General features: G+C 48.9%; 2 protein-coding genes across 2 annotated transcripts; both read right to left on the bottom strand.

Moving 5' to 3' along the window:
* Positions 1–2376: 2376 nt before the first annotated feature.
* Positions 2377–4239, bottom strand: LOC120649949 (probable protein kinase At2g41970). The gene is made up of 5 exons (XM_039926889.1): positions 3937–4239; positions 3407–3790; positions 2910–3316; positions 2721–2807; positions 2377–2591 (listed from the first exon to the last, which is right to left on the bottom strand). The coding sequence occupies exons 1-5, from the start codon at positions 4019–4021 to the stop codon at positions 2466–2468; spliced, it is 1089 nt and encodes a 362-aa protein (XP_039782823.1). The 5' UTR covers positions 4022–4239; the 3' UTR covers positions 2377–2465.
* A 984-nt stretch (positions 4240–5223) lies between these two features.
* On the bottom strand, positions 5224–9280 carry LOC120649948 (protein NRT1/ PTR FAMILY 8.3-like). The gene is made up of 5 exons (XM_039926888.1): positions 8757–9280; positions 7937–8042; positions 7624–7841; positions 6584–7140; positions 5224–6302 (listed from the first exon to the last, which is right to left on the bottom strand). Exons 1-5 carry the CDS (start codon positions 8814–8816, stop codon positions 5480–5482), a joined length of 1764 nt encoding a protein of 587 aa, XP_039782822.1. The 5' UTR covers positions 8817–9280; the 3' UTR covers positions 5224–5479.
* Between the last annotated feature and the right edge of the window lie 3290 nt (positions 9281–12570).

Raw genomic sequence — 12570 nt, 5'->3', positions numbered from 1 at the left:
ACTAAATGGACCGAAGCGGTACCTTTGAAGAATATGACACATAGAGAGGTAATTGAGTTCATTACGGAGCATATTATTCATAGATTCGGTATTCCTCAGACTTTGACAACGGATCAAGGCTCGTCATTTATTTGAAAGAAAGTTCGAGAATTTGCCGAATCTTACAAGATTAAGATACTCAATTCATCTCCATATTATGCTCAGGCCAATGGTCAGGCCGAGTCTAGTAATAAGATCTTGATAAAGCTCATCAAGAAAAAGATAGAAGAAAATCCTAGGAGGTGGCATGAGATTTTATCCGAAGCATTATGGGCTCATCGCATATCTAGGCATGGTGCTACTAAAGTTACTTCTTTTGAGCTCGTTTATGGTCAAGAGGCCGTTTTACCTGTTGAGATAAATCTGGACGCTTATAGATTGGCTAAACAAAATGACCTTTTCGCTATTAATTATCATTATTTGATGGTGGATAATATTGATGATGTAAGTGACAAGCGGTTGCAAGCTTTGAAGAAAATTGAGAAATACAAGCTTCCGGTGGCTAGAGCTTATAACAAAAAGGTAAGACCTAAATCTTTTCAAGTTGGTGAGCTGGTTTGGATGACAATTTTGCCTCTTGGGACAAAGAGCAATAAGTTTGGTAAGTGGTCGCCGGCTTGAGAAGGTCCATACAAGATTGTCAAAGTTATCTTCGGGAAATTCTTATATGGTGGAGACGCTGCAAGGAGAACGTCTACCCAGGGCGCTGAATGGAAGATACTTGAAGAAGTACTACTCAAGTATTTGGCAAGACGCTTAAAGATGAAGATGGCCGGTATTTGGATATCGCCTTAGCATTATTTTTAGGCCAGTGCTGGATTTTTAATTTTGTATTTTTAGAGCATGTCTAGGTACTTGTTTTTTTGGCTTGCATAGCTCACCAAAAAGGCAGGGGGGCATATGTTGGAGGCCAAAATTGACAATAACCGAGGCCTACCGGTCTGACCGGTTGGGCCGACCGGTCAGACCGTTCTGGGCCTGTAATCCGAGTAGGGTTAGGGTTTTGTATTAAGAGTTCTATTGTAACCCGATTTGGAAGGGGTACGTCCTCCCCGGCCTATAAATATAAAGGTTGTGGCCGATTGAGGGTTTTCGAACCACAATCGTATCAAGATTATTCTCTTTACTCAATCTCTCAAACCCTAATATTTTCTAACCCCTTTGCTGTTCTTTGCTCGTCTCTACGGCGTTCAAGGGCATCTTGAGTGGCCTGCCGACCTCAAGACAACCCTAGATCTTCGAGCTCCGACGGGTCCCTCCCGAGCTTGAGATTTTAGGTTTACGCGTGTTTTTGCCTTCAACCGGTCTAACCGGTTGGAGCGGCCAGTCTGACCGGTCGCCGTCTGAAGCCCGCTGGTGACGATCGTTGCGATCTGCACATGCTAGCGCTTCGGTGTGTTGATCAGATTAGCGTCAACAGAAACTGTCCGTTAGCTGAGCGCTTCCCTGCACTGCTCTCTCACTCCCTGCGCTTGAACATCTCGGTTGCTGATGCTCTTTCGGACGGCAACCTGCATCTGCGGAATCGCCTCTCCGCCGTTGCTGAGGCAGAACTCTCCCAACTTCTTGCCGTCACAAACTTGATCCATCTCGCCCCCTCGGAGCCTGATTACCGACACGTCCGGAACTCCACCAGCTCCGTTTTTTCCACAGCTGCTAGCTACTCCTTCGCTTTTTCTCACCTTCCTGATGACCCTTTTGCGCCCTTCATTTGGCGGAATTTCGCTCCGTCACGTTGCCAGTCTTTCCTTTGGCTTGCCCACCACCATAAACTCAACACAAATTTTAGGCTGCGTTCTCGCCGTGCCAACAACTCAGGTTGCTGCCATTTCTGGGGTGCCATTGAAGACACCCCTCACCTCTTCCTTCACTGTCCTCGGGCACAAAGTTTTTGGGCGCTTCTCAATGTTTCTTCCCCTTCCCTAACTCATTATTGAGCTCCTTTGGTCAACTCCCCTACCGGGTCCCGTCCCCCCTAACCAAAAGACACGCTCGACTATAATCACCTGTTTTTTGTGGAATTTATGGAAGTGCAGGAATGCCAAGGTCTTCGACCAAGAAGAACTTTCCAACTACAACCTGGTGCGACGTTGCTCTGCTGACCTTGCCCTTTGGGCGAATAGATCAACTGTACCTGATAGTAACATGTGCATTATGAACTGGAGCTCTTTTCTTCTTCTTATGTAATTCTCCTCTGTTTTGGCGTTTTCGGTTGTAATCTCTCTCTCCCATCCCCCTGCTCTGTTCTTTTGCTCACCATCTCCCTGTAAACGATACCTTTTTGCTTAATATACGTGTTCAGGCTAACCCCCAACGGGTTTGCCGCAGTTCGCGTCAAAAACACGAACGAATGACAATAATGAAAGTTCAAAAACTTGCTCGATTACAATTTCACAGGGTGACTAACAGGGAGTTTCTCTAGCTAGCTACTGATGATCTCCTCCACCTCCAAGCCGGACGTTCACGAGGGGCTGCAGGGCCTTGACGACGATGGTCATGTTGGGCCTGAAGTCGGCCTCGTACTGGACGCACAGCGCCGCCACCGCCGCGAGCTGCACAGCACAGACGAGCAACCCAAACACATCAGCAGGACGATCATGGAGTGATCAAGCAAGTCATGCTGGCATGCTGCCATTGCCCGCGCAGGAGAAATCGCCGTGTCCAACGGCGGCGTTGCGTACCTTGGCCACGGCTTTGGGCGGGTAGTCGTCCTTCAGCTTGGGGTCCACGCACTGCTTCACCTTGTCCTCGCTCAGCCTTGGAGTGGCCTGGACAAGATAGATCACCAATTGTTTTTTTCCCCTCAAGCGCCTCATCATGAGAAATCAGAAATGTGATCACGGCAAATAAAATGGGGGATCGGGACCCACCCAGGTGACGAGGCTCTGCTGCCCCTTGGGCATGGTGTGGTCCACGGGCTTCCTCCCCGTGAGGAGCTCCAGCAGAACGACGCCGAAGCTGTACACGTCGCTCTTCTGCGTGAGCTGCCCCGTCATGGCGTACTCGGGCGCGTGGTAGCCGAACGTACCGAGCACCTTGGTGGAGTGCAGGCGCGCGGCGGAGTCCGGGGACTGGTTGGTGAGGTTGAAGTCGCCGATCTTGGCGTCGTGGCCGTCGAAGACCAGCACGTTGCTGGAGCGCACGTCGCGGTGCACGATGGGCGGCCGCACCTTCTCGTGGAGGTGCTCCAGGCCCCGCGCCGCGCCGTACGCGATCCGGGCGCGCTGGCTCCACGTCAGCACCGTCCCGGGCTCCGCGCCCTGCACCCCCTTCTTCCCTGCAACAAGAGCAATGCTTGATTGATTCTGAACTCTGAAGACGCTCCGGATGATGGCTAGCTGCCTCGTTGCTACTAGTACTAGCATACCGTGGAGTATGTCGTAGAGGGAGCCCATGGTGGCAAACTGGTAGAGCACGATCCGGTTGTTGAGCTCGAGGCAGTAGCCGAGCAGCTGGGTGAAGTGGTCGCACTTGAGCCGGGACACCACGGAGAGCTGCTCGCAGAACTCGGCCTCCGACTGGCCGGAGGAGCTGCCGTTGTCGAACATCTTGACGGCGACCAGCTCCCCGGAGGCGAGCTTGGCGCGGTAGACGCGGCCGTAGGAGCCTTCCCCGATCAGCGCCCGTTCCCCGAAGTTGCCCGTGAGGCGGTTCAGCTCCGCCAGCGGGAACGCCGGGACGTCGATGGGCAGCACCTTGGCCGCGGACGCGCCGCCGCCGGCCCGAGGCATGTTCGGCCCTCTCGGCTGGGCTGCGCATATTAACCATACATGAGCGAGTGCGCACGGTGAGATTACTGTCACGTCTCTTCATCAGGAATTATTCAGGATGATGATGTCGATCAAGCATCTGGCTAACCGCCGGAGGAAAAGGTGGGAGAAAGGAGAAAGAACGAACCTGGTGCTCGCGGCGGCGTGGCGGCCGGGTAGCCGGCCGGCGGGGCGGCGAGGGGCTCCTCCTCCGCGCCGCTGCAGCACCACATCGTCAAGTCTAGCTACGCGCGCGTGCCGCCCTGAAACCTTAATCCGAGAAGCGGCGGCAACCACGGTGGATCTGCAGCTCTCTATCCGTATAGTCCGTATGCGGCAGGTTTGAACTGACCCCTCGATCTCTAAGGCGAAGGGAGACGCGGACGATCGAGGAGGCGAAGGTCGGAGAGCGGAAAGCGGAGGCAATGGCCGGCAGCTGGCGGGTGTTGGACCGAATGGTTGGGCGAAGGTCGGAGCTCGCGCGCGGCGGGTCGACGCGATTCCCGGCGCGCGGTCGGCCGGGCCGGCGTCGCAATCATTCGCCCGCTCCGCTACGTGCGGCGTGCGCGCGCGGCTGCGCTGATGTTGCTGGCATGTCGAACCAATAGGTCGGACTCGTTTCTTTCTTGAGCTCTTTTTCTCTGCTCTGTCGGGTGCCATCCCGCGCCGGCACCGTTGTCTGTCGGGTGCATGCACGTAGTCCGTAGTCGTCGTGTCAATGTACAAGCACGAGTCAACGTGGCAGCGCGTACAGCCCTGCAATGCGTTCAGATGGCCATCAGGCCATTGGCACGACCGGAGAGCAACCGGCAACCGCGAACGTACGGGGGCGGTGGTCAGACGATAGATTGCCCACGTTCCCACCGCAGGTAGCTCCAGGCCCAACGCCCCAACCCAACGTGCTCACATGCTCCCTTCACGTCGTCAAACTCAAACAGCAATGACTTGACCACAAAAAATTAACAAATCCTAGTCAATCATCAGCCAACCATAGGATCATGTTTTTTTTAAAAAAAAAAACAGGATCAGGATTACAGGTTCATCCGCACGGCAGTCCGTCTCCTAGTTCCGGCAAGAAACAGACGGACCCCGCGTCGGTCAACGCTGACATGCTGGCAATAACACGGCAACACAAACAACAGTACAGTCAGATGCTCAATCTGCAGCGCAGGGGCGATCTGCTTGCCTGTTCTCCGCAGAGATGGGCGGGGCCGATGGGGATTGTTGGTCGTTGAGGTTGATCGCCAACCTGGTTGATCAGCTTCCAGCAATCAACCTTCCGGAATGAACCTAGAACGAAAAAACACGGCAGGCAAATGCCCGTCTGGGCAAACACCGTCGGCTGCTCAGCTATGTGCAACTTGCAATTTGCAGACCCTCCATGAGAATGTGACATGGCTCAAGTTAGATGCATGCATACAAAGAGTTCAACACATGACCAGCAATTGAAATCCTTGCTGATACCAGAGTAGAAGCACATGAGATTGTATACATTGAGCAGCAACTTCCGAGAGTCAAATATATATTTTACAGAAAGGAGAGAAAATATGAATGTAAAATCAGACTATGTATCTGAGTACAATGAGAAACATTGCTTCGGCCAGATTCAATGCAGTGGGGGACATATATACAGGTTTTGAAGCGCGCTGTCCATGTTGACATCACACCATCGAGCTCCTCTCCCTCTGAACTCAAGTTGCTTTCTTGCTCTTGTACTTGCCGGCGCAGACGACATATACGACCAAGTTCAGAAAACTGAGACCGGCAAGGAGCCAGAAGAAGTAATCGAGGTGCCCTTGGTTCAAGTTATCTGGAATCCATCCAGGGTTGCCTCCCCTTGTCGTGAAGTAGGCGACCATAGTTAAGATAAACGTGCTGAGATAGTTCCCAAATGCTGTCGTGAGGAGCTGTAGCGCGCTGCAGAGGCTTCTCATGGCGTCTGGTGACTGATCATAGAAGAACTCAAGCGCCCCGATGAACGTGAACACCTCTGATAGACCGACCAAGAAATACTGAGGAATTTGCCAGAATATGCTCAGTGGGACTGGGACGTTCTGATCCACCAAGTGTTGCTCCCTGGCAATCGCCAGCCGCTTGATCTCGAGGATTGCAGCTACTGCCATGGTTATGATGGAGATTACCAAGCCAATGCCCATCCTCTGCAACTCCGTAAAGCCCCTCTCATTGCCAGTGAATCTCCTAGCTAGTGGGACCAGTATGTAATCGTAGATCGGGACACAAAGAATGACACTTAGCGTGTCAAAAGTGGATAGGGATGCTGGAGGAACCTTGAATGAACCCAAGGATGGGTCAAGCACCATCCCTTGCTCCACAAACATAGTTGACATCTGAGCATAAACAGCGGAAAACACTATTGTTGTTGTGAAGATAGGGAGCATCCTTAGCAGTATCTTCAGTTCTTCCACCTGGGTGACAGTGCATATCCGCCATGGATTAGTGAAGTCAGCTGTTTTCACATCAACATCAGTAATTGTAGCAGCCTTGTCCAAACATCTGAAACAAATGTCAGCGGAATATGTTAGGCTCTTAGCTTTCACATCATGGGAAAAGAAGGATACCACAATTCAAGTCATAAATATTCATCTATTTGGCAAAGCAACAAAGAAAAAGGTTTACAGAGCTTATAAGTTGCAATTGAGCCAAACTAAATCCTGACCAGAAAAAATTAGGGACTGATTTAGCAACTAGAAAAAACCCATGTCGACATTATTTGACAATTAAAACATTGATGGCAGGTTATATGCTTTAGAATTGCATCACAGAAGGAGACTTACCTGAGTTCATCGGTGTGCTCCAATTGTCGGCTCCCTTCAATTGCTGACACCCCATCAGGTAGCTCATACAAGAGGGAGCTGTCCTCTGGGACATGTACATTCCACTTGCGCAAAGAGGCAACAACCACCTGGCATACTCGTGTAATAGGACTACCTCCTGGTTTCTGGAACCTATAAATTGATGTGCCAGAGAAGAAACTTATGATTGCCAACCCCATGAATACTGTCGGGATGCCGAAGCCCAGCCCCCATCCTAGGTTGTCTTGGACCCAAACCAGAAAGCTGCTTGATATGAGAGCACCAATGTTTATTGAAAAATAGAACCAGTTAAAGAAAGACCCCTTCTGGATTCGCTCAGCTGGATCTGTATCATCAAATTGATCCGCTCCAAAAGATGAGACACATGGCTTAATTCCACCAGTACCCAGGGCAATCAGATAAAGACCAAGAAAAAATACAGTATACTGAAAAGGGCTTGCTGGTGGGCAAAAGGATCCTTCACAGGATGGAGGCATGAGCATAGGAACTGATGCTGAAAGAGTCAGTATTGCCATCCCCTACAATTAAAAGATGATGTCAAGTTAAAAATGTAACAAACTAACAGGGTCGTACCAGGATCAGTTGAATGTAGCACTTTGTGTATGGGCTAACCGCTAACGTATAAGCAAGAACTAGTAGCCTAGTTCACAGAAATTAGAGGGCACGTTCATTTGTTAAAAAAAGAACAAATTACTCACATAGTCACATGTACCTTTTCAACATCCATGCTAAGGGTTGACAGATTCCAATAATAGTACAAGGCATCTTTAAAAAATTTTTCTTTTCGTGTGTGGGTTCAGGGCGGTTGAAATGAAAACATCTTTAGCTTGACAGAGATATGCCATTTGGAAGCAAATTGTGTTGTATCAGTAAAATCACATGCTATCAAGAAGACAATTTCTACCAGCATATGCCATCGTTTTGCCTTCTTTCGATTGGAGGGGTCTTTAATGAGCAGCAAAACGGAATGTACCATGGCACTACAGAGCAAAATAACTTACAATGAAGTATATCGTGGAGAATGTTGCAATCGTCCAATACCTCCCCCAGTACGCATCAGCCAGGATTGCTCCAATAAGCGGAGTCAGATAGCAAGTTCCCTGCCATGTAGTCACATTGCTAGCAGCAGATGCATTGCCATCATGTAGCTTTTTTGTCAAGTAAGTAACGAGGTTTGTAGAGATGCCATAATAGGCCAGCCGCTCACAGCATTCATTACCTAGGTTAACCGCGATAGTTAATTGCAGGTTATAAGGGAATTAAATGGAAGAACGTACTTACGCACTTAGTGAGCTTATCCAAAAAAAAAATTACCTAATATGAATGGACATGCCTTCCATCTACCAGTTGTTTCCTTCACAACAGGATTTCCAGAAAAGTCGACAGATCCATCTCCAGTGTATATTAGTTGGTTCGTTTCCTGAAACCAAGATATCACGCCATTATGATTTTTGTACAACAAATGGAACAAGTACTAACAGACAAGAGAGCACTTTGACTACATTAGCACATCATCATACATTGCTGCACAGACTTTGACTAAAATAATATAATAATCCATTAGGACTTTCTGCACTTATTCAGCAAGGCCCAATACAGACTATATGTTCAGGCTTTACTTCAACATTAATGTGCAAAGGACACCACTCCAGCAATGCGCAAAGCTCCATCAGCTTAAGAAAAAACAAAGAGAAATGTCCTGGAACTGGAACTCTGGAAGCCTTTCAACCCGCGCAAGAGTTCAACGGACCCATAAGATAAACAGTTTAGGCTCAGATATATAGTATACATCAAGCAAATTAAGTACGAGAAAAGAGAGCTTCTAATTAAAACTGCAATTGCAATTCTCGAATTTTACTCGTGATCGTGACCCCGTGTCCATGTATAGAACACCAGAACTATGCCCAACTACAAAGTGGTGGCGGTGTGGCAAGCTATCCTTAAGAATTGTGTACTAAATCAATCAGGAAGTTCCACTCAAATTATTCCAAATTCGGTGCGCCAAGGTACGATTTTTTTTGTTGTCCATGAAATAGATTAGGAATCTCACAAAAATATGCTCCCTACAGATCGAGAGCCGCCACTCATCATCACTAAACACAAGAACACGATCGAAGTGGTCGAGTCAACTCACCTCCGGAGCGAGGAGCCCCTGCTCCAGCGCGGCCTCCTCCCCGCGGTCTGCGCCAGCCATCCCTAAGGCACGAGCACGCCGCCGGATCGAACCCCGGGCGCTCCAATCCTCCGCCCGATCGGAGAGCAAGGGCGGCGGCTGTTCTATCCGTTTTCCGCGAGGAAGCAACAACCGCTGGTCCAAGGTGGGAATCGCGGCGGGAGTGGTATTTATGGGAAGGGAAGGCGAGCAGTAGCTTGTAGATCTGGGTACTCGTACTACGTTTCAAGGGAGGAGTGAGTGAAGGATACGGCACCGGCGCCCCCGCTGCCCGCTGCTGTTGCTGTTCCGGTGTCCCGTTGATTTGCGCCCGTGCTGGGATTGGTGCCGGAGTTGGAGTCGGGATGTGCAGGGGGGTTGGGGTGGAATTTGGAGAGTTGGAGCGAGGGGGAGACCGCAAGGGGGATGAGTTCGGCTCGGGGTACTCGCGCCCGGCGAGGCCAAGCTGTGGGTAAATGGTGGTTGCGAGTCAGTTTACTTGCGCTCTTTCCTTGCCGCCTTGCCGCCTTGCCGGGGTCTGTTAGCCTGTCAGGACGTCAGCGTTAGTTCTTCGCATATAATAGTATACTTTGTTAAGCTAGATGTGACAGCTTTTGTTTTGGCTAGTGCGCTTCTTTGTATCGGTCTTGGAGATTTTAGGAATAGTGCGCGCATATTTTTTAATAGAAAAATCTGCATGCATGGAATATTAAATGAACTCTATTTGCGAAATTTTTGTAGGGATGAATGTAACTGTTCGCGACGAATCTAATAACGGTAATTAATTGATGATTGGCTACAATGATGCTACAGTGATCATCTTTTTATCACGCGATCAAAGATCTCATTAGATTGTTCAGGATTCCTAGCGCAGGGTTTTAAAGTTGGTTTTATGAATTAACTTTGTTTGACACCTTAATTAGCGGTTAAAGTTAATAAAATTCTTAGTCTAGACTTTTCCAGTCCAAACCAAACAGACCATTCACGCCATGGTCGTCCAGCGCGGGAAGCCCTAAATTGCCTAATCCACTTGAGGGAAATGTGTTCTTTTATGACTAGGAGTGGAAAGAAAGCGCACAAAGAGACGCGATAGGAAGGAGAGCCGGCACGGCACGTCAGAATCCGATGATCCTTTCCTTCGGAGCTCAGACTTCAGTCGAGCGTCCCCAGCACTAGTTATGCGAGGGAATTTGATCATTAATTTCTGGTACCAAAACAGCTTGCAAAACTAATTTTATAATTCTTGTGTTACTTCACGAGAAAAATTTAATAAGATTTTTGACCGTATAATTAGAAAATAGTTATTGTAGTATCATTGTATTCAATTATAAATTAATTATCATCATTAGATTCGTCGCGAAAAATTGTATCTATTTTTTAAAAAAAAATACAAATAAATATCATTTAGTACTCTATACATAAGAGATTTTTTCTTTAAAAAAGTGGGTTCTAGATGTTAGAACGATTCAAACAAGGTCCGCCGCGAGACGCTCAGGTAGTCCTAGCAGTAGTCTGCGGTCCACGAATTCTTCCCGGCCGAACGGCCCGCGGGGGTAGGGATGAAAACGGTTGGGAACGGTCGGGAAAACCCCTCAACCGTTCCCGTAACTGCATTTTTTGGTCGGGAACGGAAACGGGAACGGAAAAATCGGACGGGAAAACGAAATCGGTATTACGGGATATCGGGAACGGAATCAATCGGTCGGGAGCATGCCGATTACGATCGGGAATCGATAACTCAAAACGGGAAAATACATACAACCACTTCAAACATTTAACTCGATAAAATAATTACAACTATGCATAAATAACATGGAAACAAGACTCGTATAACTAAGAAACACAGGTAAAGTGAATCACAAATTCACAATTCATGTTGGAACACATGCAAACAATAATTCATGTTTCCAACACAGGTAACACAGCCGACTACGACAAATACGGGAATTCCCGCGGGAATTTTCTCGGCTGAAAACAGGAACCGTGAAAACGGTCGGGAAAACACCCCAACCGTTCCCGTTCCCGCCCGTTTTCCCGTTTTGTTTTCCCATTTTTCTATTTTTTTCGCGAAAACAGTTTACGGTCAGTTTAAACAGTAAACAGAGCCGATCGGGACGGAATTTCCCCGTCCCATTTTCAACCCTACCCGCGGGGCCCGGGGGCGGCCATCATCCAAAAGTACACCAGTTTCCGGCCCCATCGACATCGCTCGAGGCCGAATGGAATAGATCGTGATACCGGGCGGAACAGATCGTGATACCGGGCGGGCTGATTCGAGAGGCTGGCTAGGCTCTTGGGTGAGGAAGCCCATGGATAAAAAAGACCTGAACGACGCGACGCTTTCTTATTGTGTCGTGGGTGGCGGTTTTTTTATTTTTCATTTTTGTTTTTTACAAAAATATATTTTTGTTTTTAAAATTTACAGGAATATACCCCGGCCGCCCCGCTGCCGGGCGGCCGGCACTTGGTCGCCCCGCTGCCGGGTGGCAAGAACTTATCTGTAAAAAATTTCACAAAAAAATTACACTCCGGTCCCTGGAGGACCGGTCGCCCGGCAGCGGGGCAACCGGCCCCCAGGCCGCCCGGCTGTGGGGCGGCGGGCGAGCAGCACCTTTGTGTGCTGTGCTGCGCTGCCTGCTGCCTTGTTTCAGTGAAGTAAAAGAAAATTGAGAGCAGAGAGAAGAGTGTGTGTGCGTGAGTAGATGTGCTGCCAAATTGAGAGCGGAGAGGAGAAGAGTGTGTGTGCGTGAGTAGATGTGCTGCCAAATTGAGAGCAGAGAGAAGAGCGTGTGTGCGTGAGTAGATGTGCTGCCAAATTGAGAGCAGAGAGAAGAGCGTGTGTGCGTGTAGATGTGCTGCCAAATTGAGAGCAGAGAGAAGAGCGTGTGTGCGTGAGTAGATGTGCTGCCAAATTGAGAGCAGAGAGAAGAGCGTGTGTGCGTGAGTAGATGTGCTGCCAAATTGAGAGCAGAGAGAAGAGCGTCTGTCGGCAGCACTTCTACTCACGCACACACGCTCTTCTCTCTGCTCTCAATTTGGCAGCACATCTACTCACGCACACACGCTCTTCTCTCTGCTCTCAATTTTCTTTTACTTCACTGAAACAAAATAGCAGGCAGCGCAGCACAGCACACAAGGTGCTGCTCGCCCACTGCCGGGCAGCCTGGGGGCCGGCCGCCCCGCTGCCGGGCGACCGGTCCTCCAGGGACCGGAGTATAATTTTTTTATAATTTTTTTTATAGATAAGTCCCTGCCGCCCGGCAGCGGGGCGACCAGGTGCCGGCCGCCCGGCACCGGGCGGCCGGGGTATATTTTTGTAAATTTTGAAAACGAAAATATACTTTTATAAAAAACAAAAATTAAAAATTAAAAATTAAAAAACCGCGTCGTAGGGTGTATCTCGGAAAGGCCCACTAATATGCTGCGGCCCAAACGCTCTTGGGTTTATTCTCTCTCTTGCACGGTGGGTTCATGTTTGGATGCAGCCCACGTCGAGTGCTGCCGCAAATACTATGAATCACACGTGTGACTAACATCAAATCATTATACAAGATCTAATAATTATTTCTTTTGTTTCGAAATACTTTTTGTTGTTGGAACAATTATTATTATTCGTGCAACAAAAAAATATTCCGAAATAAATTTTACTGAATTACACATGTGAGCCTAGAATCTGGAGTGGGAGGTGCTTTTGCGCATGACGGCACCCAGTCACGCGGGCTGCCCGAGTAGCGCCTAATGCCGCTCCCAGGTCAAATCATCATACAAATGTCAATAATTTTTTTTGAAATATTTT

Source organism: Panicum virgatum, chromosome 9K (assembly GCF_016808335.1).
Source record: "Panicum virgatum strain AP13 chromosome 9K, P.virgatum_v5, whole genome shotgun sequence".
NCBI lineage: Eukaryota > Viridiplantae > Streptophyta > Magnoliopsida > Poales > Poaceae > Panicum > Panicum virgatum.
The sequence above is the reverse complement of the archived record's forward strand: the minus strand, read 5'-3'. Positions and strand labels throughout refer to the sequence as shown.